We start from the raw sequence: 26,227 nt of genomic DNA on the forward strand, positions 1-26,227 counted from the left end.
GTAGTGATTTCTCCATAGGGGAATAGCAGAGGAGTGTCCTCCTTCTCCAGCTGTGCTGAGGAGCAGCCTGGGACCTGGAGAGCTGCTGAGCACCCCTCTGCAAGCCCTAGGGCCCTTGTCTAAAAGCTGTCCTGTGTTCTGGCACATCTTGTAACCTTTGCAACACAGTTGAAAAACATTTGAAGTGTAAACAGCTGTGAAACAGTGACCCAGTTTTCCAACAACTACCACAGCCTTTGGTAGGGGCTTTTTGGTCACAAGTCCTGCTTCTCCTGGAAGGTGGAGGACCCTTGGGGACATGCAGGCTCTGGAGCAGCTCACTCCAAAGTGAGCTCCAGTCAGGTGCTCCACTGCCAGCCCATAAATCATCACCATGAGCTGGTGGCTCCAGTGCTGGGCCTGGCAGTGGGAATCTCCCAGCCCTTCCCCATGGCAGGGCTGCCCAGTACAGCCCAGCATCTCCCAGCCCCGCGCTGCCGCAGCTCTCCGATGGTGGTCGCAGCAGCCGTGTCCCCACAAAGGCCAGCTCTGACACAGGCTGCGTTCCCACAGCCCAGCTTGCCCTCCCCAGAACGTGTTTGCTACGCCCTGCTCCAGCTGCAGGGAGGCTGCTCTGCCCCTCCCCTCCCTCCCTCCCTCCCTCCCCGGAGCAGCTGCAGCCGGGCTGGCCCCGGCCCCGCTCCCAGGGAAGCCGTGGCACGCCGGCAGCACCAGCTGACTCCTCTCCGCCGGCCAGAGGGGCTGTGCTCTGCTTCCAGATTGAAGCTTGGGCTCTGGCAGTGCTTCCACCTGGCTGGGAGGCTTTCAAATGAGCATTTGCTTTTCCAAACTGGCCTGCTCCAACCTCTTGTGCAGCGAGGCAGGGTGCAGAGCAAACGGTGCCTGTGCAGCGCGCCGTGGTCCCTGCGGAGAGCGCTTGGCTGGGAGCGAGACCGAAACAGAGCTGCTTAAAACAGGAAATAAAAAAGCCCAATAGCAGCATCTGCAGCATGTTTTTCAGTCCATGCTTGCTGTTTCCTCTCTGCATTCGGGTGGGTCTAGGGGAGAGGATGTGCCTGGAGCAGGGCGACAGCGGCTGTGGGCAAAGAGCAGTGGGGGTTAGAACCGTTGGCAAAGAGCTGGGAAATAGCAGGAATTGATGGATTGCTCATTTTAATATTCCCAAATCTAGGCCAGGGGGATGAACAGTCCCCTCCAGAGCTGAGTCAGCACCACCCTGCAGCTCTTAGGGAAAGCAAACCCCTTTCAAGCGCAGTGTCTTTGCTCTTGCAGAGCTGCTGGAACTGCGGCCGCAAGGCCAGCGAGACGTGCAGCGGCTGCAACATCGCGCGCTACTGCGGCTCCTTCTGCCAGCACAAGGACTGGGAGAGGCACCACCGCATCTGTGGGCAGGGCCTGCACGGGCAGAGCAAGCCCCTGGCCCTGCCCACGGGCCGGGTGGCGGCGGCCAAGAGCCTCGATGGCATCCCCAGCCCAGCCCTCGAGAAGACCTCGGCCACCACCTCGCGCTCCTCCACGCCGGCCTCCGTGACAGCCATAGACACAAACGGCCTCTAGGAGGGAGGCTCTGCTCCCCTCCACTGGATGAGTTCCCTGGGTGTTTTTAAGCTGAAAACCCTCCGCAGCAACTGTTATCACTTGACATATTCGACACATCTCGCCGCCTCCTCGGAGCACCGACGCTCCGGGTTTGCCCTCTCATCCTGCCTTTTCCTCTGTGGCTGGTGAACAGGGGTGAGCCTCGCCTGAAGCACCTCTCTGCTCCTCCCGGGGGACACCAGAGCAGTGTCAGGACCTGGGGGACACTGAGCACCTGCTCGGGGGACCTGGACTGGCGGGAGAGCACTGGCACATGCCAGAGGTGCTGAGAGTGTGGTGCCCAAGTGGGGAGCCCTGTCCTTGTGGCATGCTCAGGCTCACTTGCCAAGGTGTCACAGCCACCACTGCCTCCTCCTGCCACCTTTCCTCTATCATATCCAGTGTTTTTTCCCCCTCCTCCCAGACAGCTGTGCCTCAGGTGGCCGTGCTGGCCGGTTGTTGCTGTGAACAGACCAGAGCCAATTTCCCAGCGGGAGCATCTCATCCTCTGTGCAATGGCAAAAGCTGAGCCCACTTCTCCTGCCTCCAGGCTGGCAGCTGAGGGTTGCAGAGGGGGAGGAGAGGATTTGTCTGCTCTAAAACAAGTGGTGGTGGCAGGGAGGTACTGCTGGACGGCCTGGATTTCATCCCGGTGTGTGGTGAGGCAGACAGTTGGGTGTTTCCTGGCGTGCTGGGGGAACACGTGCACAGCAGATCTGGGCTGGGTGCAGGTGCCCTTTCCACCTGGGGGCCGTTGTTTTGTTGTTTTCACTGCCTGGAAGCTGCTGGTTTGTGAGTTCCTGCTGTTGTTTTTCAGCCCAGGGATCCTCACTGGTGCAAGGGGTTGTTCACAGCCTGTGCTCTCCACACACACCAGGCACAGTGGTAAAAGAAAGGCAGGACTGGGTGTCCTGTGTTGATTCTTGTCCCCAGCTCCAGGGGGTTCCTGCAGTGCTGATGGAGATGCCCAGGGATGTGCATCCTCCTTTGGAGTTTGTCCCAGGAGCTCAGAGTGACGCCCCGTGGGGATGGGGGCCAGCCTGGGAGATGTGTCCATGGCAGAGCTGCTGCTGTGCTGTGGAAGGAGGGACTGGAGGGGCTCAGGGCAGTCCTGGGAGTGTCCCAGGCAGCAGGGCTGTCCCAGGAGTGCCACAGAGGGTGGCAGTGGCACAGCCCGTGGGAGGGAGAGGATGTGGCCTCCAGGGGCTGCTCCCAAATCCCACAGCCACACACAGGGCTCTAGAAATCCATCTCTTCAGCAGAGCCTGACTGTGTGTGTGCCACTGGGCTGGAGCCCAATGAGGTGAGTAATTCCCAGATTATTTTTGATCCCCTTTTCAATTGGAGGCGAATAATGGAGCTGCAGTGAGTGGTCACAGCACTGCTAGGGGGAGGGGGGACCTGCTGCCCCTCAGGAAGGCTCCTGGGGAAGCTGCTGTTGTGGGATAGACCTGGTGATCCCCTGTCCACAAGGTTCCTGGTGCTGAAGACAGCTCCAGTGGCCCTGGGGGTGTCTCCCCTGTGTCCCCAGGGTGCTGGAGCCCAGTGGGGGTGGCACTGGAGCCACCCTGAACTGCAGCAGCCCGTGCTGGGGCTGTTCACTGCAGGGCAGTCAGGAAGGGATCTCCTGCCCTAAGGGACAGGGACACGTTTGGAACAGCCTCAGGTCGATCCCACGTGGTTGTGGTGTCCCCTCCTCACCTGCAGCCCCAGGTTCAGGCTGTGGGTGCGTGGTGGCAGTGCCAGGGCGGGGTGGGCAGGGAGAGCAGGGCAGGGCAGGAAGGAGTTGCTTGTAAATAGATTTGTCTTCCATAATTCTCATGCGACATTGATGGCTGTGTATTACAATTAACCCCGGTGTAAATGAATGAAATACTAACAGTCATGATTAGAATGATTGCTTCTTTCTTTTTGGTTGGGTTTGTTTTTTAAAAGATGGAATGATAAATGTGAACTTGGGGCGTGGGGAGACATTGGGTTGAGGTTTCTATTTTTTTTGACATTTAATTCTGTAATAGAAATTTGTTACTTCATTCCTCTGCATAACTTATTTAATGTCCTGTATAAAGGAACCCAAACTGTTACAGATGTATTTAGTTTGTTCTACTCAAAAGTAGTCAATAAAAAGACTATATTCATCCTCCAGCTCCCCCTTCTTTCTGGGGAGGGGCAAAGGTTTTCAGCAGTGCTCAGGCAGCTCTTGGGGTTTTTGGGGTATGCTGCCATGCCTTGGCCTTGGCCAGGGGACTTCTAGGGACAAAAATTGCCTCCCCTGTGGTGGTGATGCTGTGGGCAAAGCCTGGGAGCAAGCGCAGGCAGAGCTGGAGTTCAGCCCTATCCTCAGTGATTTCTTTGAGTTTATAGTTGAGTGTGTTGTTCTCTGAGCTTTTTTTAGATGAACTTTTTTTATGTGAGCACAGAGCAGCCTGCAGGGTGCTGTCACAGCTGGCTGCCACTGCCAGTCCTGTGCCCCCCAGGGATGCCCTCTGCCCACATCTTGGCTTAAGCTGAGGATTTTGGTCTCTAGGCTGCTGCAATCATTAATCCAGTGATGAAGAAACCCAAAACTGAGGGGTAAACCCCATATGGGGCTGGGGAGGCAGCTCAGGAATCCCAAATCAGTGCCTGCTGCAGCTGTGCCTCTGTGGCTGCCCCGGGTGCCCCTCTCTAACCCAGCCTGGCTGTGCCCTGGCACAGCTCATCCTTCCTGACAGCCCAGGGTGCTGCTGTGGCTCCAGCACACCCCTGGATCCCTTGTTTGTCACTGCCAGGGGCAGGAATGTGGCCCTGGGCACAGCAGCTGCCCCTGCACGGGGCTGAGCCTCTTCTGCTGCCCCATGATCACAGCAAAGCCTGGCTTTGCCCAGGGAAAGCAGCAGCTGTTGATCAGGTAATGGATGCTTGGAGGATGGGCTCCATGGGAACAGGGACAGGCTCTGCCACCCCATCCCTGGGAGGGGCATTTGGAATTGGGTCCTGAGCCTGCCCTGGGCTGGGCTGGCAGCAGAGCTGCTGTTCAACCAGGAGCTTCCCTGATCCCATCCCTGCAGGTTGCTCCTGCCTTCAGTCAGGGCACCCCAAACCCAGACAGCTTCTGCTGGAGCAAAACAAACACCCTAAAACCCAGGAACCCCTCCTGACCCACCCAGCACAGTGTGTATGAGGGGTCCCCAGGCTGGAGCTGCACCCACTGCCCCTTCAGGCACAGGTTTTACTGACTGCAGCCAGGGACTGGGGGAGAAACACTCAAATTATGTCTCTGGTGGAGCAGCACCCACAGGGAGTGGGAGAAGAGCTTGGGGGTGGTAGCAGGTCCTGGGTGAGTGAGGATTGGGGGTGCAGGCACCCATGATGGCACACTGGTGTTGAGGACAGGCAGGGGCACAAGGATGATGTTTTCCAGGCCAGGAGGGTGGCTGGTGTCCCTCCTGCCCCCTGTGCCCTCCCACTCCCTCCACACTGGCTATGACAATGCCTTTTTTCCCGGCTCAGCAGAGGCTCTGCTGCAGCAGCAGCACCAAGGAAACCCCCAGTGCCACCCCTGGAGCAGGTGGGATCTGCTCCAGCCTTCCCCCCTCATTTAGTGTCCCCCACCCCAGGGCCCTCCCCATTAACTCAGCTCCAGCCTCTGGCACCACTGCCCACACTGGTTTATGGGGACTGAGGAAGCAGCAGAGGCTGGAGCCACTCTGGACTTTCCTGGATGTGGGATGTGCTGGGGACAGGTTCAGCCATGGGCACACGGGCGGGGCACAAAGCCAGTCCCAAAGCCACAGCACCTGCTGCCAGCGTGGCAGGACACGATCAGGTACAGCTTGCCAGAAGCACTTCACAGAATATTTTTTTCCCTATAAAACACTTCACAATCCATATCAGGCCACCTGGCTCGCTGGGCAGGATGTCACAGCTGGCCAGGGCTGTGTCCCCCTGCCCATCCCAGCACCCTGGGCAGCCTCGGAGCCAGGAGGAAGAGGAGCTGCGTGCAAGAGGCACTGAGAGCTCCTGGCAGGCAGCACCAGCCCAGTGCTGGCCCAGGGGCCAGGCTGCCACCCCCACACACGGCTCCCCCAGGCAGCTCAGACACTGTCGTGGAAGCAGGATAAATAAATAAATTAACATGAAAACAGCAAAGGAGCAAAACACTGGCAGGGCCACTGGAGAGCAGGCAGCCCCCGCTGGCCACAGGAGGGATGGAGGGACAGGGAGGTGACAAAGGTGAGGGCTGTGCCCAGGGCTCCACGTCCTCCCGCATGCTGAAGGTGTCCTGGGGACGGCTGCCCCGGGTCAGTTGTTGTTCATGATCCACCAGGAAGCTGGGAAGAGAGGGAAAGCAGGGAGGTGAGGGCAGCGTGACACTGGGAATGGGGTTTGGGGTGGCAGAGATGGGGCCCTGACCCTGCAGGTCCCTGGCTCTAAAGCATCCAGCCCCACCCTGGGCAGGGAACGTGGCCATGGCATGGCCTGGAGAGGGGGGATCCCCTGGAGCTGAGCAGCTTCTGCAGGAGAGCACTGGGAATGTGCTCAGTGGGACTGGCAGGTTGGAAGCAGCACCAGCAGCACAGGGTTCAGTCCAAATTAATCCATGTTTTATGGACAAATGTTTTACAAGACCCTGAAGTGATCCCTGAAAGCGAAGAGGTTAATTGGGTTCCCAGTTCCCAGCCCCATCCCACTGCTGTTGGTGGGAATGTTCCTTGTGCTGGCCTCCCCTGCCCCAGCCCTGGCTGTAACCCTGCCTGCAGCCCCTGGCACTGACCCGAGCACCAGGGATTTGCAGAGCAGGTTCAGGGCTCAGGTGAAAAACAAAAAGAGGCACCAGGTGTATTTGGGACAGGACTCAGCTTATCTGCTGCCCTGGCAGTGTCCCTGCTCCTGGCTGTCCCTGCTGGAGAGCACCCTTGGGCAGGGGACAGACCCCAGCTCACACAGCCAAACCTGCTGGGGACAAGGGGCCTCACCCTGCCTTGAGAAACCTCATTTATGCCACCCCAGGGCAACCTCCTGCTCTGAGGGGAGCTGCAGTGCCTGCTCCTGCCCTGCTCTGCCCTCTGCAGCACACCCAGGGCAGGACTGAGCTCCTCTCACCTGGGAAGAGCATGGTGGTCAGCAGCTCCGGGGACTCCAGCAAGCTGAGGATGGACTGCTGGAAAGTCTTGCTGCAGCTGGACTGCAAGTGGCTGTAAAACAGGGTGTGGGCTCAGGGGGATGTGCTGCCAGGGCCCTCTGCCCACACACTGGGACAGGGCAGCTTCTGCAGCCCCAGCACCAGCCCCTGCTCCTGCCCTGCTCCCCAAATCCTTCATCGGGGTGTTCACCCCCGAGAGCTGCGAATGGCCTGGGGCACACAGGGCAGAGCAGTGGGACAGGCTGGGCAAGGAAAGGGAGCAGTGGGAACCCCTCTGAGCCCCCAGCCCCACCAGGGACACTGTCCCACCTTCTCCACGAGGTCACGTCCTGCCAGAACTCGTACAGGATGAAGCAGGCCTCGTCCGTCAGCTTGCAGGCAGAGACACTGTGGGGACAGAGTGACCCTGAGCAGGGCTTGGCCACCTGTGCCCAGCAGCCTGGCACAGCAGGGCACTGCTGTGCACATCAGCACCAGGCTCCCAAAGCACAGCCTGGGGGCAGTCACAGTTTGGGAACAGCTCCAGAGGATCCCGAACCCAAATCCTGTGTCACAGCTCCTGTGTGTGTGTGGCAGAGGAGCTGTACAGCTCTTACCCTGCTCTTTGCTGCTGCCCAGGAGCAGCACGTTCTGTGATTTATCATTCCTAACCCCTCCCTGGCACAGCCCATCCTGCCAGCCCCTCGGAGCAGGTGTGTGTCACCTTCACACGGGGGGGAACTGAGGCACAGGGCCAGGAGCCGAGCTCACAGCACAAACCCACAGCTCTCTGCCCCCGGGGTGATGCTCCCCACCTTCCCTCCCGCCCAGGAAAGGCAGGGGGGCAGCAGGGGTGCCTGCAGGGCCAGGGGAAGCAGCTGTGCAGGGCTGCAGCAGCAGCACTCCCAGCTGAGGACCAGCCTTTCCTGCAGCTGCCGGCTGGAGGGGCCCAGGCCAGGGGGACAGCACAGCACAGTGTCCCCAGCACTCTGAGCCGCGTCCCGGCCCCCACACGGGGCTCTGCGGTTCCCTGCAGGCCCGCGGAGCCCCCCGGGCCGGGCTGCAGCTGCCGGCTCACGGGGACAGCCAGCGCCGGACCCGCCCGCCGCCTCCGCAAACAGCCCCGGTGACAAAAACCCATCAGCTCCAAAGAAAAACCTCCCATTCTCTCCGCCGCACGTGTCCCGGCGAGCATCTTCCCTTTGTTTGGTCTGAAAATGTGAATTCACGTTGAAAGTGAAGAGCTGAAGAAGGGTCCTTGAAGCGGGAACAGCACGAACATTCCCTGCTGGAGAGTCCCGTGGGAGGGGAGGCAGCAGCTGTGCCAGCGGGGCCAGGCTGGCACTGCCGTGTCCCTGCAGGCACAGCAGGGCTCCGGGGCAGCCTTGGCCTCTCCCAGGGGCAGCTTCAGGTGCTAGAGGCAGCTCCCCACATGCTCTCCAGAAATCAGTGCTCTGCAGGAGCTCTGTCCTTGACCTTTCCATCACTGTGGAGCCTTTCAGTGCTGCAGGAGCTGCTGCATTCGCTTGCAGGAACACACCACAGCCACCCCCGCTGGCACAAACCCTGCCCACCCTCGCCAGGCACTGCTGCTTCCCGGGAACACCGATGGGGACATCCCCTGCAGGGACACTGCTGCAGCCAGGACACTCATCCTGCCTGCCAGAGCCTGGCCAGCACTCACAACACCCCACACAAGCCCTTGTGTCCCCCAAGGGTGATAAAGCCCCCGTTTACCGGGAGCCACCCCCCAGAGCACCCCCAGACCGCCCCACTTACTGCAGGCAGCTGCTGTGCCCGGCCGTGCCCTCGGTGTAGGAGCGGAACGCCTGCCGGAACTCCTCGATGCTGCTCGTGGCCACCGAGATCTGCCTCTTGGCCACCAGGATGTGCTGCCGAGGGACAGCAGAGCGTCAGGGGTGTCCCCTCCTGCCCTCCCTGCTTCCCCATGCCGTGCTGGGGACAGCGGGGACACCGAGCAGCTCCTGTCCCCGGACAGGTTGGCAGTGCCAGGAGCGCACCAGCAGGAGATGCTCCATGCTCCATCCCGCAGTGGGATGAGCTCTGCTGCGGTTCCCCTTGCAGGAAGGGGCTCGGGGAACCCCCACCCGGCTCTGTGGCACTCAGAGCCCCACTGGGGGATTTGGGCTGCCTCCCTCCGGGCTGGTGGGGTGGTCCTGCAGCCCCAAATCCCACCCTGCTGCACCAGCAGGGCACGGCAGAGCTCAGCACAGGGGCAGCGAGTGACAGGGTCAGCAGGGCACAGCGACGGGCACTTACTGCATCCTGTCCTTGGCACTCGCCCTCCTCCTTCAGCGGCTCCAGGCGCGGGCTCTGCGGTAGCACCGGGGTAAAGCAGCGTTACTGGGAGAGCCCCAGGGGACAGCTGGGCATGCTCCAGGGACATTCCTGTGGTGCTGGGAGAGGGCAGGGCTGTGCCCTGCTCATCCTTGGGGTCAGGGGGCCTGAGTGACCCCCAGCACCCCGGGGAAGGCAGGACAGGGCCGGCAGAGCTCTGCAGATGCAGGGCTGGTGTGTGGGCACAGCTCTGTGACAGTGCCAGGGCTGCTGGCACAGGGTGGGGATGTGGCCGTGCCCAGGTGTGGGGCAGCCCCAGCACCCCCTTGGGCACACACCTTGCACTCCAGCTTCTCAATGAGCTGCTGCAGCCTGTTGATCTGAGCCTTCCACTGGCTGTTGTCCTCCACACAAACACCTGCAGGGCAAAGGGCACAGAGGTGTCACCCAAAAAAAAAGCTGTTTTGTCATGGCCAAAGCTTGCTCAACACCCAAACCCACAAAATCTTCTAAACCTCCGATTTAATCCAAAAAAATTGATTTCTTTTTCTACTGCCCGAGACATAAAACATCCCACAGGAGCTCCAGCTGGCATCTGGGGGACATACTCCAGGTACCATCCCAGAGCAGCCCTCACTGCCCACAGCTGTCCCCCTGAATGGCCCAAGCCTCACATCCCCCATGGATGGAGTTTTATGGCAGGAGCAGAGCTGCTCTCACCAGCCCCACACTCCGCCCAGTGCTGCTGGAGATGTGGCACTTGGGGACATGGGTTAGTGGTGGCCTTGGCAGTGCTGGGGGAATGCTTGGACTCAGTCTGGGAAAATCTTTTCCCACCTTCCTGCTTCTGTGATCCCGTGCTGGTCCCACCCCCGCTCCAGGCTCCAGAGGACACAAGCAGGATGAGGAGCAGCAGGTACCTGTTGTCAGCATCCCAGAGTAGGGCTCTGTTGGGGACAGGCAGACGTTCCTCTGTCCCCTGCGCCTGCACCGCCGCCCTGGCCGCAAGCCAACCCAAGCCTCCGGTTTCTTGATCTCCTTTCTGGAATATAAAAAAAATAAGCAAAATTTGAGGGGTCGAAGTCGTTCCTAGAGGTGTCAGCCTGGGAAAGGGCAGGTTTCACTCCCGGCTGTCCCTCCCAGGGAGGAGGGGGCCGGGCAGGGGCCAGCACACCGCAGCCGTACCTCTCCCGCCCCGCCTGCTCCTCCACGGTGTCCACGGCGCACTCCAGGGATGCCTGCAGGGACTGCAGCTGGTGCAGGGTTTCCCGCAGCAGGAACCGCGTCAGGAACTGCTCCATCTTGGAGGAGGTCTCGTACCTCTGGGGGAGAGGGGAGAGGAGCTGTCAGATCTGGCTCTGTGCAGAGGCAGCACAACCACACCTGGAAGGGGCTGTCCCTTTTAAATAAACCAAACGGGATAGATTTCAATCAAATTTTTAATTATCACGGAAATTCAGGGCAGAAGTGACGCTGTGAGGCAGAAGAACCCTCGGGTTGTGTTGCCTGTGAGATCACAACAGGGAATGCAGCCGTGGTTCCATGGGCACCCCGGCCCAGCACAGCCAGTGCCAGGAGCTGTGGAGGAGGGCAGATGGACACAGGCCACGAGGTACAGGTCACTCTCAGGACAGCCCCCAGCCCCAGGGAGGGCTCCAGGGCTGGCACAGCATCCCTTGTGCCCCCAGCTCACACACTGCTCTGCTCACTCCAGGGCTTGGGGACAAGGCTGGAGCCTGTGGTGGCCCCCTGGGTGCTGGCAGCTCCTTCCAGGGTCCTCCCTACCCCTGGCAGGCCCAGGCAAGGGCTGGCTTTGTGGCCTCTGTGCCCAGGAAACAGAACCTAGCCCATCTGCTTCCATGAGACATTCCCTGATGAATTTCTGATGTGTGCTTACCCTGGGGGTGTAAAAGTGCATCCAGAGGGGCATGGGAGAAGCTTTGGGGAGAACAAAGGGGTCACCTGGCCTGCAGGGTGCCCAAAGAATGGGCCAAGAGGCACAGCACGCCACAGGAGCAGGTCTGGGAGGCACAGAGAGGCAGGGAAGGGCCTGCACACACACAGAGGCATCCCAAACTCCTTCCTTTCTCTGCCAGCTGGGATCTCAGATCCTCTCAGCTCCTCTCCTGTGCGATGGGCTCCACTGGCAGCAGCGTTCATGGAATCACAGGATGTTAAGGGATTGGAATGGACCTTGGAGATCATCCAGTTCCAATCCCTCCTGCCATGTGCAGAGACACCTCCCCCTGTCCCAGGGTGTTCCAAGCCCTGCCCAACCTGGCCTTGGACACTGTCAGGGATCCAGGGGCAGCCACAGCTGCTCTGGGCACCCTGTGCCAGGGCCACCCCACCCTCACAGGGAAGAACTTCTGGTTAATATCCAACATAAATTTCCCCTCTTTCAGTTTGATCCCATTCCCTCTTGTCCTGTCACTGCAGTTTCTGACAGAGTCCTCTCCCACTTCCCTATAGCCCCTTCCCACACTGGAACAGTGCTGGGAGGTCTCCACACAACCTTCTCTTCTCCAGCCTCAGCAATCCCAGTTTTCTCAGCCTGTCTCCAGAGCAGAGGTGCTCCAGTGCCCTCAGCAACTCTGTGGCCTCCTCTGGAATTGCTCCAACAGTTCCTTGTCCTTTCTATGCTGGGGACACCAGAACTATGCACAATATTCCAAATGGAGTCTGACAAGAGCGGAGCAGAGGAGCAGAGTCACCTCCTTTGACTTTCTGGCCCCTCTCCTTCAGATACAGCCCAAAATTTGGTCCAAACACTCAACTTTCCTGTCCAGTTTTCATTTGCTTTCTTAAAACCACCTGAAGTTCTGTCCTTGCACTGTTGGAAAACCTCTGTGGATGGAGACCCAAGGAGGGGTGGTCAGTGACACAGGGCCTGAGGGACAGCAGGGAAGGCTGAGACACACCCAGACCCTTCTAGAGCGGGCCCTGCTGTTCTCCAGCAGGCTGAGCCAGCCCCCCGTGCTGAGCAGGTGCCTGTGCCTGGCGTGCCCCGACGAGCCCCTGCTGTCCCCGCAGGCTGTCCCGCAGTGCCCGGCACAGCGCAGCCATGCTGAGGCCCGCCGTGGTCATTGACAGCGGCAGCCACTTCACCCGGGGGGGCTTCGCGGGCCAGGAGCAGCCCCAGTGCGTGCTGAGGACGGTGCTGGTGCACTCCTGGCACCACGCCCCTGCCCCGGACAGCCGGGGGGGAGCCCCCCGCTCCTACCCGCTCAAGGGCGGCGTCGTGGAGGACTGGGACGGCATGAAAGTCCTGTGGAGCCACCTCCTCTGCTGCTGCCTCAAGGTGGTCCCCGAGGAGCACCCGGTGCTCCTGGCCGAGCCCCCGTCCTGCCCCGCCGCCGGCAGGGAGAAGGCGGCCGAGGTGCTCTTCGAGAGCTTCAGGGTGCCCGCGCTGCACGTGGCCAACAGCGGGTTCCTGTCGCTGTGCGCCCACGGCAGGGTCAGCGGGCTGGCCGTGGAGGCGGGGGCGGCCATGTCCCACGTCACCCCCGTCTCGGAGGGCCAGACCCTGCGGAAAGGCGCCCGCTGCCTGGGGGTGGCCGGGGACCACCTGTCCAGGCACCTGCACCGCCTGCTGCGGGACGGCCCCGCCGAGCCCTGGCTGCTGCAGGCCCTGACCAAGAAGGTGCTGACCCAGCTGAAGGAGCAGTACTGCTATGTGTCCCTGGACTACGAGGGAGACCTCCAGGAGAAGGGCTCCCAGCAGCCAGCCAGGTTCCAGACCCCCGACGGGCGCTGGATAACGCTGGGCAAGGAGCGCTTCTGCTGCCCCGAGCCGCTGTTCCGGCCCGAGCTGCTGCACCACAGCTGCCCCGGGCTGCACCAGCTGGCGGGGCAGAGCCTGCAGGCGCTGCCCGAGCCCCTCAGGAGGCACCTGCTGGGCAACATCGTGCTCTCAGGGGGCTCCTCCATGTTCCCCGGCTTTCCCGAGAGGATGTGCTTGGAGCTGAACTCCCTTTTCCGAGGCACGGGCGTGCACGTGGAGGTGCTGGCCAACCCCAGGAGGGGCACGGCGGCCTGGGCCGGGGGCTCCATGGCAGCCTCGCTCACCTCCTTCCGCCACACGTGGATGACACAGGGCGAGTACCAGGAGCACGGCGCCCAGTACGTGCACACGAAATTCCAGTAGAGAGGTGGCAGCCATCCCGCCAGGTCACTGCAGGAGGAGTGACTGGAACAGTGCCCTGCTGGGGCACAGCTGCAGCAGCACTGACAGAGTGGCCCCTGCGCTGCTGCAGGGGTGCAGAGTCAATTAAAGTGCCCCACAAAAACCCAAAGTGCTTCTCACTGACACTCCAGGTTATTTCCTACCCTAACAAGGGGTCCCATCGGGCTGGAAAATAACTGGGGCTCATGTTGGGGGTCCAGGCCATGCTGACTGCCTGGTCTGGGTACATTTGGTCAATCCTAATGCTGCAGGCTCCATTTTCCAACCGGGAATGCAGCTGCCAGGATGAGGAAGGGACCTTCCCCAGCTGTCAGCACTGCAGGACTCCCAAGGGGAGCCACAAGTGTGGGAGGAAGGAGCTGAGCAGTGCACACAGCACCTGCACTGCAGGAGGTGATTCCTCATCCTGGCACCGGAACAGGTCAGCACTGGGTGAGGAAGATGAGCTGAAAACCAGGGAACTGCATTCACTCCTTGTAATTTTGGTCTAAAGGTCATTTCTGAGCAGGCATTTTCTCACTTGGCCTTGCTGCTGCCTCGCTGCTGCCTCGCTGAGCTGCCTCAGATGATTCAGAAATGGGTCAGAGGTTGCGAAGGAAGCAGCTGGGGAGCACAGCCCAGCTGTCACAGCAGACATGTCCCCATGGCCAGCCCCGTGCCAGCTCCTCAAGGGACACAGAAACCAGAGGATGTCCTCGTGAGCACTGGGAGAGACAGGACCAGCAGTGGGAGGTTGGGAAGGAGCCTCCACAGGATGCAGGAGGGCTGGTTGCTCCCCAGGAGCATCCACCAGGAGAGGTCCACCCCTTTCCTCAACCAGACAAGGAGACAGGCTGGGGCAGCACCCCTGCCTTGCCCATGGTGTCACACCCAGAGCCGGGCTGTCCTCACACCCAGGCCCCACCAACCATGCCCAGAACAAGGACCAGCAATGCCGACCCTACTCGGGTCAAATGTCCCCAATCCCTGCTGCTCCTCTCCAGCACACTGAGGATCTGGAATGACAGACTTGTAACCCTCTCACTGCCGGTGTCAAAGAAAGGGAGCAGTGGGGAGGGTCCTGAGCCCCTCATGGTTCTCTGGTTGCTGTGTGCCAGCAGTCCAGTCCAGGAGATGGAAGGGAAGGGAAGGGAAGGGAAGGGAAGGTGCGGGAAGGGAAGGGAAGGTGCGGGAAGGTGCGGGAAGGGAAGGTGCGGGAAGGGAAGGTGCGGGAAGGGAAGGGAAGGGAAGGTGCGGGAAGGGAAGGGAAGGGAAGGGAAGGGAAGGGAAGGGAAGGGAAGGGAAGGGAAGGGAAGGGAAGGGAAGGGAAGGGAAGGGAAGGGAAGGGAAGGGAAGGGAAGGGAAGGGAAGGGAAGGGAAGGGAAGGGAAGGGAAGGGAAGGGAAGGGAAGGGAAGGGAAGGGAAGGGAAGGGAAGGGAAGGGAAGGGAAGGGAAGGGAAGGGAAGGGAAGGGAAGGGAAGGGAAGGGAAGGGAAGGGAAGGGAAGGGAAGGGAAGGGAAGGGAAGGGAAGGGAAGGGAAGGGAAGGGAAGGGAAGGGAAGGGAAGGGAAGGGAAGGGAAGGTGCGGGAAGGGAAGGTGCGGGAAGGGAAGGGAAGGGAAGGGAAGGGAAGGGAAGGGAAGGGAAGGGAAGGGAAGGGAAGGGAAGGGAAGGGAAGGGAAGGGAAGGGAAGGGAAGGGAAGGGAAGGGAAGGGAAGGGAAGGGAAGGGAAGGGAAGGGAAGGGAAGGGAAGGGAAGGGAAGGGAAGGGAAGGGAAGGGAAGGGAAGGGAAGGGAAGGGAAGGGAAGGGAAGGGAAGGGAAGGGAAGGGAAGGGAAGGGAAGGGAAGGGAAGGGAAGGGAAGGTGCGGGAAGGGAAGGGAAGGGAAGGGAAGGGAAGGGAAGGGAAGGGAAGGGAAGGGAAGGGAAGGGAAGGGAAGGGAAGGTGCGGGAAGGGAAGGTGCGGGAAGGGAAGGTGCGGGAAGGGAAGGGAAGGGAAGGGAAGGGAAGGGAAGGGAAGGTGCGGGAAGGGAAGGGAAGGTGCGGGAAGGTGCGGGAAGGGAAGGTGCGGGAAGGTGCGGGAAGGTGCGGGAAGGTGCGGGAAGGTGCGGGAAGGTGCGGGAAGGTGCGGGAAGGGAAGGGAAGGGAAGGTGCGGGAAGGTGCGGGAAGGGAAGGGAAGGTGCGGGAAGGGAAGGGAAGGTGCGGGAAGGGAAGGGAAGGTGCGGGAAGGTGCGGGAAGGGAAGGGAAGGGAAGGGAAGGGAAGGGAAGGGAAGGGAAGGGAAGGGAAGGGAAGGGAAGGGAAGGGAAGGGAAGGGAAGGGAAGGGAAGGGAAGGGAAGGGAAGGGAAGGGAAGGGAAGGGAAGGGAAGGGAAGGGAAGGGAAGGGAAGGGAAGGGAAGGGAAGGGAAGGGAAGGGAAGGGAAGGGAAGGGAAGGGAAGGGAAGGGAAGGGAAGGGAAGGGAAGGGAAGGGAAGGGAAGGGAAGGGAAGGGAAGGGAAGGGAAGGGAAGGGAAGGGAAGGGAAGGTGCGGGAAGGGAAGGGAAGGGAAGGGAAGGGAAGGGAAGGGAAGGGAAGGGAAGGGAAGGGAAGGGAAGGGAAGGGAAGGGAAGGGAAGGGAAGGGAAGGGAAGGGAAGGGAAGGGAAGGGAAGGGAAGGGAAGGGAAGGGAAGGGAAGGGAAGGGAAGGGAAGGGAAGGGAAGGGAAGGGAAGGGAAGGGAAGGGAAGGGAAGGGAAGGGAAGGGAAGGGAAGGGAAGGGAAGGGAAGGGAAGGGAAGGGAAGGGAAGGGAAGGGAAGGGAAGGGAAGGGAAGGGAAGGGAAGGGAAGGGAAGGGAAGGGAAGGGAAGGGAAGGGAAGGTGCGGGAAGGGAAGGGAAGGGAAGGTGCGGGAAGGGAAGGTGCGGGAAGGGAAGGTGCGGGAAGGGAAGGGAAGGGAAGGTGCGGGAAGGGAAGGGAAGGGAAGGTGCGGGAAGGGAAGGTGCGGGAAGGGAAGGTGCGGGAAGGGAAGGGAAGGGAAGGTGCGGGAAGGGAAGGTGCAGGAAGGGAAGGTGCGGGAAGGGAAGGGAAGGGAAGGGAAGGTGCGGGAAGGGAAGGGAAGGTGCGGGAAGGGAAGGTGCGGGAAGGGAAGGGAAGGGAAGGGAAGGGAAGGGAAGGGAAGGGAAGGGAAGGGAAGGGAAGGGAAGGGAAGGGAAGGGAAGGGAAGGGAAGGGAAGGGAAGGGAAGGGAAGGGAAGGGAAGGGAAGGGAAGGGAAGGGAAGGGAAGGGAAGGGAAGGGAAGGGAAGGGAAGGGAAGGGAAGGGAAGGGAAGGGAAGGGAAGGGAAGGGAAGGGAAGGGAAGGGAAGGGAAGGGAAGGGAAGGGAAGGGAAGGGAAGGGAAGGGAAGGGAAGGGAAGGGAAGGGAAGGGAAGGGAAGGGAAGGGAAGGGAAGGGAAGGGAAGGGAAGGGAAGGGAAGGGAAGGGAAGGGAAGGGAAGGGAAGGGAAGGGAAGGGAAGGGAAGGGAAGGGAAGGGAAGGGAAGGGAAGGGAAGGGAAGGGAAGGGAAGGGAAGGGAAGGGAAGGGAAGGGAAGGGAAGGGAAGGGAAGGGAAGGGAAGGGAAGGGAAGGGAAGGGAAGGGAAGGGAAGGGAAGGGAAGGGAAGGGAAGGGAAGGGAAGGGAAGGGAAGGGAAGGGAAGGGAAGGGAAGGGAAGGGAAGGGAAGGGAAGGGAAGGGAAGGGAAGGGAAGGGAAGGGAAGGGAAGGGAAGGGAAGGGAAGGGAAGGGAAGGGAAGGGAAGGGAAGGGAAGGGAAGGGAAGGGAAGGGAAGGGAAGGGAAGGGAAGGGAAGGGAAGGGAAGGGAAGGGAAGGGAAGGGAAGGGAAGGGAAGGGAAGGGAAGGGAAGGGAAGGGAAGGGAAGGGAAGGGAAGGGAAGGGAAGGGAAGGGAAGGGAAGGGAAGGGAAGGGAAGGGAAGGGAAGGGAAGGGAAGGGAAGGGAAGGGAAGGGAAGGGAAGGGAAGGGAAGGGAAGGGAAGGGAAGGGAAGGGAAGGGAAGGGAAGGGAAGGGAAGGGAAGGGAAGGGAAGGGAAGGGAAGGGAAGGGAAGGGAAGGGAAGGGAAGGGAAGGGAAGGGAAGGGAAGGGAAGGGAAGGGAAGGGAAGGGAAGGGAAGGGAAGGGAAGGGAAGGGAAGGGAAGGGAAGGGAAGGGAAGGGAAGGTGCGGGAAGGGAAGGGAAGGGAAGGGAAGGTGCGGGAAGGGAAGGGAAGGGAAGGTGCGGGAAGGGAAGGTGCGGGAAGGGAAGGGAAGGGAAGGTGCGGGAAGGGAAGGTGCGGGAAGGGAAGGTGCGGGAAGGGAAGGGAAGGTGCGGGAAGGTGCGGGAAGGTGCGGGAAGGTGCGGGAAGGTGCGGGAAGGTGCGGGAAGGGAAGGGAAGGGAAGGGAAGGGAAGGTGCGGGAAGGTGCGGGAAGGTGCGGGAAGGGAAGGGAAGGGAAGGGAAGGGAAGGGAAGGGAAGGGAAGGGAAGGGAAGGGAAGGGAAGGGAAGGGAAGGGAAGGGAAGGGAAGGGAAGGGAAGGGAAGGGAAGGGAAGGGAAGGGAAGGGAAGGGAAGGGAAGGGAAGGGAAGGGAAGGGAAGGGAAGGGAAGGGAAGGGAAGGGAAGGGAAGGGAAGGGAAGGGAAGGGAAGGGAAGGGAAGGGAAGGGAAGGGAAGGGAAGGGAAGGGAAGGGAAGGGAAGGGAAGGGAAGGGAAGGGAAGGGAAGGTGCGGGAAGGGAAGGGAAGGGAAGGGAAGGGAAGGGAAGGGAAGGTGCGGGAAGGTGCGGGAAGGGAAGGGAAGGTGCGGGAAGGTGCGGGAAGGGAAGGGAAGGGAAGGTGCGGGAAGGTGCGGGAAGGGAAGGGAAGGTGCGGGAAGGTGCGGGAAGGTGCGGGAAGGGAAGGGAAGGGAAGGTGCGGGAAGGTGCGGGAAGGGAAGGTGCGGGAAGGGAAGGGAAGGGAAGGGAAGGGAAGGGAAGGGAAGGGAAGGGAAGGGAAGGGAAGGGAAGGGAAGGGAAGGGAAGGGAAGGGAAGGGGAAGGGAAGGGAAGGGAAGGGAAGGGAAGGGAAGGGAAGGGAAGGGAAGGGAAGGAAGGGAAGGGAAGGGAAGGGAAGGGAAGGGAAGGGAAGGGAAGGGAAGGGAAGGGAAGGGAAGGGAAGGGAAGGGAAGGGAAGGGAAGGGAAGGGAAGGGAAGGGAAGGGAAGGGAAGGGAAGGGAAGGGAAGGGAAGGGAAGGGAAGGGAAGGGAAGGTGCGGGAAGGGAAGGGAAGGGAAGGGAAGGGAAGGTGCGGGAAGGGAAGGTGCGGGAAGGGAAGGGAAGGGAAGGGAAGGTGCGGGAAGGTGCGGGAAGGGAAGGGAAGGTGCGGGAAGGTGCGGGAAGGTGCGGGAAGGTGCGGGAAGGGAAGGGAAGGGAAGGGAAGGGAAGGGAAGGGAAGGGAAGGGAAGGGAAGGGAAGGGAAGGGAAGGGAAGGGAAGGGAAGGGAAGGGAAGGAAGGGAAGGGAAGGGAAGGGAAGGGAAGGGAAGGGAAGGGAAGGGAAGGGAAGGGAAGGGAAGGGAAGGGAAGGGAAGGGAAGGGAAGGGAAGGGAAGGGAAGGGAAGGGAAGGGAAGGGAAGGGAAGGGAAGGGAAGGGAAGGGAAGGGAAGGGAAGGGAAGGGAAGGGAAGGGAAGGGAAGGGAAGGGAAGGGAAGGGAAGGGAAGGGAAGGGAAGGGAAGGGAAGGGAAGGGAAGGGAAGGGAAGGGAAGGGAAGGTGCGGGAAGGGAAGGGAAGGGAAGGTGCGGGAAGGGAAGGTGCGGGAAGGGAAGGTGCGGGAAGGGAAGGGAAGGGAAGGTGCGGGAAGGGAAGGGAAGGTGCGGGAAGGTGCGGGAAGGTGCGGGAAGGTGCGGGAAGGTGCGGGAAGGTGCGGGAAGGGAAGGGAAGGGAAGGGAAGGGAAGGGAAGGGAAGGGAAGGGAAGGGAAGGGAAGGGAAGGGAAGGGAAGGGAAGGGAAGGGAAGGGAAGGGAAGGGAAGGGAAGGGAAGGGAAGGGAAGGGAAGGTGCGGGAAGGGAAGGGAAGGTGCGGGAAGGTGCGGGAAGGGAAGGGAAGGTGCGGGAAGGGAAGGTGCGGGAAGGGAAGGGAAGGTGCGGGAAGGGAAGGGAAGGGAAGGGAAGGGAAGGGAAGGGAAGGGAAGGGAAGGGAAGGGAAGGGAAGGAAGGGAAGGGAAGGGAAGGGAAGGGAAGGGAAGGGAAGGGAAGGGAAGGGAAGGGAAGGGAAGGGAAGGGAAGGGAAGGGAAGGGAAGGGAAGGGAAGGGAAGGGAAGGGAAGGGAAGGGAAGGGAAGGGAAGGGAAGGGAAGGGAAGGGAAGGGAAGGGAAGGGAAGGGAAGGGAAGGGAAGGGAAGGGAAGGGAAGGGAAGGGAAGGGAAGGGAAGGGAAGGTGCGGGAAGGGAAGGGAAGGGAAGGGAAGGGAAGGTGCGGGAAGGGAAGGGAAGGGAAGGGAAGGGAAGGGAAGGGAAGGGAAGGGAAGGGAAGGGAAGGGAAGGGAAGGGAAGGGAAGGGAAGGGAAGGAAGGGAAGGGAAGGGAAGGGAAGGGAAGGGAAGGGAAGGGAAGGGAAGGGAAGGGAAGGGAAGGGAAGGGAAGGGAAGGGAAGGGAAGGGAAGGGAAGGGAAGGGAAGGGAAGGGAAGGGAAGGGAAGGGAAGGGAAGGAAGGGAAGGGAAGGGAAGGGAAGGGAAGGGAAGGGAAGGGAAGGGAAGGGAAGGGAAGGGAAGGGAAGGGAAGGGAAGGGAAGGGAAGGGAAGGGAAGGGAAGGGAAGGGAAGGGAAGGGAAGGGAAGGGAAGGGAAGGGAAGGGAAGGGAAGGGAAGGGAAGGGAAGGGAAGGGAAGGGAAGGGAAGGGAAGGGAAGGGAAGGTGCGAGAAGGGAAGGGAAGGGAAGGTGCGGGAAGGGAAGGGAAGGGAAGGGAAGGGAAGGGAAGGGAAGGGAAGGGAAGGGAAGGGAAGGGAAGGGAAGGGAAGGGAAGGGAAGGGAAGGGAAGGGAAGGGAAGGGAAGGGAAGGGAAGGGAAGGGAAGGGAAGGGAAGGGAAGGGAAGGGAAGGGAAGGGAAGGGAAGGGAAGGGAAGGGAAGGGAAGGGAAGGGAAGGGAAGGGAAGGGAAGGGAAGGGAAGGGAAGGGAAGGGAAGGGAAGGGAAGGGAAGGGAAGGAAAGGGAAGGGAAGGGAAGGGAAGGGAAGGGAAGGGAAGGGAAGGGAAGGGAAGGGAAGGTGCGGGAAGGGAAGGGAAGGTGCGGGAAGGGAAGGTGCGGGAAGGGAAGGGAAGGGAAGGAAGGGAAGGGAAGGGAAGGAAGGGAAGGGAAGGGAAGGGAAGGGAAGGGAAGGGAAGGAAGGGAAGGGAAGGGAAGGGAAGGGAAGGGAAGGGAAGGAAGGGAAGGGAAGGGAAGGGAAGGGAAGGGAAGGGAAGGGAAGGAAGGGAAGGGAAGGGAAGGGAAGGGAAGGGAAGGGAAGGGAAGGGAAGGGAAGGGAAGGGAAGGGAAGGGAAGGGAAGGGAAGGGAAGGGAAGGGAAGGGAAGGGAAGGGAAGGGAAGGGAAGGGAAGGGAAGGGAAGGGAAGGGAAGGGAAGGGAAGGGAAGGGAAGGGAAGGGAAGGGAAGGGAAGGGAAGGGAAGGGAAGGGAAGGGAAGGTGCGGGAAGGGAAGGGAAGGGAAGGGAAGGGAAGGGAAGGGAAGGGAAGGGAAGGGAAGGGAAGGGAAGGGAAGGGAAGGGAAGGGAAGGGAAGGGAAGGGAAGGGAAGGTGCGGGAAGGGAAGGGAAGGGAAGGGAAGGGAAGGTGCGGGAAGGGAAGGTGCGGGAAGGGAAGGGAAGGGAAGGGAAGGGAAGGGAAGGGAAGGGAAGGTGCGGGAAGGGAAGGTGCGGGAAGGTGCGGGAAGGTGCGGGAAGGTGCGGGAAGGTGCGGGAAGGTGCGGGAAGGGAAGGGAAGGGAAGGGAAGGGAAGGTGCGGGAAGGGAAGGGAAGGGAAGGTGCGGGAAGGGAAGGTGCGGGAAGGGAAGGGAAGGGAAGGTGCGGGAAGGGAAGGGAAGGGAAGGTGCGGGAAGGGAAGGGAAGGGAAGGGAAGGTGCGGGAAGGGAAGGGAAGGGAAGGGAAGGGAAGGGAAGGGAAGGGAAGGGAAGGAAGGGAAGGGAAGGGAAGGGAAGGGAAGGGAAGGGAAGGGAAGGGAAGGGAAGGGAAGGGAAGGGAAGGGAAGGGAAGGGAAGGGAAGGGAAGGGAAGGGAAGGGAAGGGAAGGGAAGGGAAGGGAAGGGAAGGGAAGGGAAGGGAAGGGAAGGGAAGGGAAGGGAAGGGAAGGGAAGGAAGGGAAGGGAAGGGAAGGGAAGGGAAGGGAAGGGAAGGGAAGGGAAGGGAAGGGAAGGGAAGGGAAGGAAGGGAAGGGAAGGGAAGGGAAGGGAAGGGAAGGGAAGGGAAGGGAAGGGAAGGGAAGGGAAGGGAAGGGAAGGGAAGGGAATGGTGCTCATCCCCCAGGCTCTGGGCTCATGCTGGAGTCAGCAAAGATTGGTCACAGATCCCCAGCACCAGGGGCCAGGGGGTTTTCATCCCTGGTGGGAAATTGAATCTCATTTTCCCGCCTCAGGAAGAGGATGGCAGCATCACTGACAAGATGCAGCCAAAGCAAACTGAGTTCCAGCTCTGCATCTCCAGCCTCTCCCAGCCAAGCATCCCCCAAAGCCTTCCTTGCCCACAGCCCCAGAACAGGAGAGTTCAGGGCTGGGGATCCCTGCCCACCCTTCCCCTCCTCACCCCAGGGAGTGCAGGCACTGAAATCCCTGCCAGCACTGCCTCTCTGTGCCTGCCCAGCTCCTGCCAGCCTGGACTCATTCCCTGCATGAAGGGGAACCAGAGACACCGCAAGCTCCCCAGGACACACTGCAGTGAGTGAGTCCCAGGGGGCACAGCAGGGACATGACTCACCCACACATAGCCCTGCACAGTCCTTTTCAGTGCCCAAAATCCAAATCCAAACCCCATCACCCCTCTGGCACCACCAAGGGCCCTTCCCCCAGCAGGCAGGCCCAGGAGCTGTGCTCCCATCTCTGAGGTGTCCCTCCAGCCCTGGGCACACGGACACTTCCCCTTGCCTGGGGCTTGGAGGCTGCTACCCAAGCAGATCACTGCCCTTCCCAGGGCCAGCAACCCTTCCTCCCAGCACTCCCCATCCTCCCAGCTTCCCCCCGACTGGCCTGAGCCTCACGTCCCCCGTGGATGGGGTTTCACGGCAGGAGCAGAGCTGCTCTCACCAACAGCACATTCAGCCTGCCCTGAGCCCCACAGCTTGCCCAGGGCAGTGCCCACACCCCAAACACACAGGCACAGGCTCCAGTGTGGGGTGGCAGCCCCCAAAGCCCCCTGCCAGCCCAGGGCATGGTGTGCTGCAGGGGGCTCAGCTCCAGAGGGTCCCAGGGGGACACAGCAGCGCTGCCCTCTGCCTCCTGCCCCGTCAAACACAGCACGGCCAGGGGAGTGTGCTGGGGACAAGGATGGGAATAACCACCCCTCAGCAGGGCTGCTTCACCTTTCAGCATCAATTTGGAAAACTTCGTGCTGGGGAGAGAAAGAACCCAAAGTCCGGTCCCCGTCACACTCCTCATTTTGGGGCAAAAACCCCAAATCCTCTCATCAGATATTGCACAGAGGTCAAACCCTCTGTTACCAGAGGTTCAATAAACTCAGCAAGCACAGCATTTTCTGCTCATGGCAAAGCCCCGTGGCTGGGAGTCACAAAGGAAATAACTCAGCAAGCACCAGACAAGGAATTTTGGTCGTGCACTGGTATTTCAGCTCTGTTTACCCAGATGAAAATCACCAAGTTGCCAAGAGCTGCTATAATTCTGCTTTTGAGGGGTTTTATTGGTTTCTTATGATGATAGTTAAGCTCAGGACAGAATGGAATGGGTGGCCACATAATTTCTGTCAAAGGATGAATAAGGCTGCCTGGCTTGGAGAGGTATTTATGTGAGGGTTTGCAGTGTTTGCACACTGGAGAATGGAAAGATTTTAGCATACAGACCCCCTGTGAGAAACACCAGGCTGTTTTCTGAGGTACTCCCACTGTTCACTTCCTACCCTGATGCAATTATACTGCAAACATGAAGTTCAGCCACAAAATAAGGTGTAATTAGCACACTACAGCACAGCTATCAAGTTATATTTTACAAATAAGTGGGAATGACAGAATGTGGAGGAAAAAGCCTCTCTTCTTGACAAGATATATTTTCTTCAGCATGTTCCTGGCAGCCCAATGAGGAAGGGTGGAGGCATGGGAACCCCTCATGGTTTGGTTTCCTCCTGCTGACCTGCAGATCCATGAGAACACCCCCGAGCAGGTTTGCTGCTCACACACAAATTCCTGCAGTTCCTGCAGTCACACAGGACAGAGCCTGCTTGCTCTTCCCACACTTTATGCCAGGGTTTCTCCTGACAAGGAGCATGGAAGCAGATGTGGAGCCTGCCAGGAGACAGCACAGCCCAGGGATCCATGCCAGGTATCCTGGCCCGCAGCAACACGCACAGAGCTGGGAATATTCCATCCCAAAAAGGCTTTTGGCAGCCCTGCCTCAGACCACAGCTCCCAAATGCACCCATGGCACATTCCCCCTGAGCCTTGATTTCCTTAGTTCCCTCCTGGCTGTGGCTCACTGCCACGGTCTGAGCAGCCCCCACGGAGCTGCCCGGGCTCTCTGTCTGTTCTCCTGCTCATTTCCACCCTTGCAGCTGTGGCTGCCTGGAGGATGCAGGGCTGAGCAGCCCTGTGGCTGCAGCAGTAAGGGACTACTGCAGATGGATCATGCCCTAACCAAGAGATGCTGTGCTGAGACACAGCTCAAGGCAGAGATCTCCTCCTTCTCCTTCTTGCTGCCAGCCTGGACGTCACTGCCTGCTCCAGAGTCCGGCAAAGTCCTCGTAAATGCAGCCTGGCAAGAACAGGCAGGGCCTGCAGATCCTTCAGCAGGGCTCCTCCCATTTTCTCAGGGCACCAGCAGCTCCCTGGGATGAAAATGCATCTGGTTCTTCCCTGAGGGTACTTCCTCTGCCAGGTGGGGCTCCCAGACCTCAGAGAGGTGTTTGAACCAAAAGAATTGAGGGGCAGGTGTAACATGGGACATCTGCTCTCTGCCCTGGCTCACAGATTTTTTTGGCTAAAATCCAGCCCACTAATCCCATCACAACTCGAGCTCGAGTCCAAGCCTGGAAATAGAAATGTGGGAACACATTCAGGTCCCAGCAGGTAGGAATGCAGCATCCATCATCTCTGGCAGCCTGCAGCAGGGGCAGGTATCCCACAGCTCTGCAGGAGCCCTGCCCACCCCTGCCTCCTCCCAGATCAGAGCCCAGCACAGCAGGGAAGAGCAGGGAAACATTCCCAGGAGGATCCGTACCTGCACTGGGGCACAGCAGGGCTGGGATCAGAGCACCTGCTCAGCACAGACCCTCCTGGGTGAGAGCAGGGCTGGGAACACTGCACTGCCCTGGCTCTGGGCAGATCCAAACAGGTGGAGAAATGAATTCACCAAAATTTGCTTCAGCAGGAAAAACCTGCTCCTCTTTTCCAGGGAACACCCGAAGCTGTGGAGGGAGTGAATGCCTCACACCGATACTGCAGAGCAGAGAGTGACTGTGCTGCCCTTGGGAGGAATACATGGCTGCACATTCATCACCCAAAACAGCAGAGCAGAAAGGAACTGAAATAAAGCACAGCTCTATGGAGGGGATTCTTCCTCTCCCTCTGGACTTGTATTTATTAAACTGAGTGGGGCCAGGGATCTGAATCAATGAGGAAATGTATTTTCAGGAGGTTCCCTCTCCTGGCATGGAATTTCCACACGTACTGCTGAGGCTGGCTGTGGCCAGAGGAAAGCTCAGAGAGGGGCTGACACTACAGAGGCACAAACACCACTCTGATGAGAGTGGGACTGGTCTGCCCTCTCTTCTCTGTCTGACCAAGAGGTCAGTGGAGCGTTCACATGATTGCTGCCCCTCATCTGCTTCCAACTAAGCATCCAAGGCAAAGAAAGGGTTTTCCCTGGGCCCAGCACCAGCCCAAGCACACAGCTGACCCCCTTGAGGGATCTCAGGTGCAAAAGGGGCTGCTGGTGCCTGAGCAGGGCTCCTCCAGCTGCCTTTCCTTTTATCCCAGCACTGCCCAGCACAGCCGGGATCAGCAGCCTCCAAAGTGCTTCCATCAGCTCAGGCTGTGGGGCAGGAGAGCCCCGGGGCAGGGATGCACCCTGCAGCAGGCTGGGAGAGCAGGAATTCCTCCTGGCCCTGCTCTGCAGCGGGCCCTGGGCGCTGTGAGCACAGCTCTGCCCGCAGCAGGAGCAGCCCTGTGCCCTGTACAGGGCACAGTTTGGGCCGGGTGAGAAACACACGGCTTTGGCTCACAACTCAACACGGCTCACAGGGATGCTCCCAGAAGGTGTCGGTGGGCAGGATTGTCTTGGGTTATGGAACCAAAAAATATGTATTCTATTTCATCTTGGGGAGATGTTTCTTTTTTCTTTACCTCTTGTAACTCCAGAGGGGAGGAGGGTGGATGCCTTCTGATAACAGCCCAGCTGTTAAACCAGGTGGGGCAGTGTTTGTGATCTCTTCCACCACTGTCCACCCTCGGGGATATCTTCTGTTAATGGGCCATTGAGGCTCACCAGTGACTGACACATTCCATCATCCATTGGGAGATGGAACACCCAGTGGGGAGGAGCCAACCATTCCTACCCAGGTAAAAACTGAGCTGTAGGAACACCAAGCAGCCTGTTTGCCACTGGATTCCAGAGGTGGACCAGACTCATCTCACCATCACTGGACCCTTTCTACAGGATCATCTCTACTCCAACAGAACAACAACATCTGTTTCACCAGGAGGATTTATCTGGACTGCTTCCACAGTCAACAGGGTGTCAGGTCGTATCTCTGACTGTGTCAGGGTTTTCTAGGACTTTTGTTTGTTTGCTTGCTTGGTTTTTTTTGTACTACTGCATTTGTATTTTTAATATTCCTAGTAAAGAACTGTTATTCCTATTCCCATATTTTTGCCTGAAATCTCCTAATTGCAAAATTGTAATAATTTGGAGGGA

The 26,227-nt window shown here is 59.8% G+C and overlaps 3 protein-coding genes across 11 annotated transcripts in view; 2 read left to right on the forward strand and 1 right to left on the reverse strand.

Annotated features, from left to right (window-relative positions):
• CBFA2T2 (CBFA2/RUNX1 partner transcriptional co-repressor 2) overlaps positions 1–3,718 on the forward strand; it is a 58,054-nt gene extending 54,336 nt beyond the window's left edge. For all 7 annotated transcript variants that reach the window (XM_063404673.1, XM_063404675.1, XM_063404674.1 and 4 more), the window contains one exon: positions 1,273–3,718. In XM_063404673.1, the coding sequence (XP_063260743.1) occupies positions 1,273–1,557 (285 nt within the window). In that variant the 3' untranslated portion in view covers positions 1,558–3,718. The remainder of the gene's footprint in view (positions 1–1,272) is intronic.
• Positions 3,719–5,256: 1,538 nt separating this feature from the next.
• Positions 5,257–26,227, reverse strand: part of NECAB3 (N-terminal EF-hand calcium binding protein 3) — a 34,676-nt gene continuing 13,705 nt past the window's right edge. The window contains exons 6-13 of one of the 3 annotated variants that reach the window (XM_063402258.1): positions 10,166–10,302; positions 9,901–10,022; positions 9,319–9,398; positions 8,963–9,016; positions 8,462–8,574; positions 7,013–7,090; positions 6,664–6,755; positions 5,257–5,891 (exon numbers count right to left, since the gene is read on the reverse strand). In XM_063402258.1, coding sequence (XP_063258328.1) covers positions 5,863–5,891; positions 6,664–6,755; positions 7,013–7,090; positions 8,462–8,574; positions 8,963–9,016; positions 9,319–9,398; positions 9,901–10,022; positions 10,166–10,302 — 705 coding nt within the window. In that variant the 3' untranslated portion in view covers positions 5,257–5,862. The other 2 variants (XM_063402256.1, XM_063402259.1) reach the window with 2 other exon arrangements.
• ACTL10 (actin like 10) lies at positions 12,045–13,127 on the forward strand. Its single transcript, XM_063404844.1, has one exon. The coding sequence runs from the start codon at positions 12,045–12,047 to the stop codon at positions 13,125–13,127; it is 1,083 nt and encodes a 360-aa protein (XP_063260914.1).

This window comes from Prinia subflava, chromosome 8 (assembly GCF_021018805.1).
Source record: "Prinia subflava isolate CZ2003 ecotype Zambia chromosome 8, Cam_Psub_1.2, whole genome shotgun sequence".
Classification (NCBI taxonomy): Eukaryota; Metazoa; Chordata; class Aves; order Passeriformes; family Cisticolidae; genus Prinia; species Prinia subflava.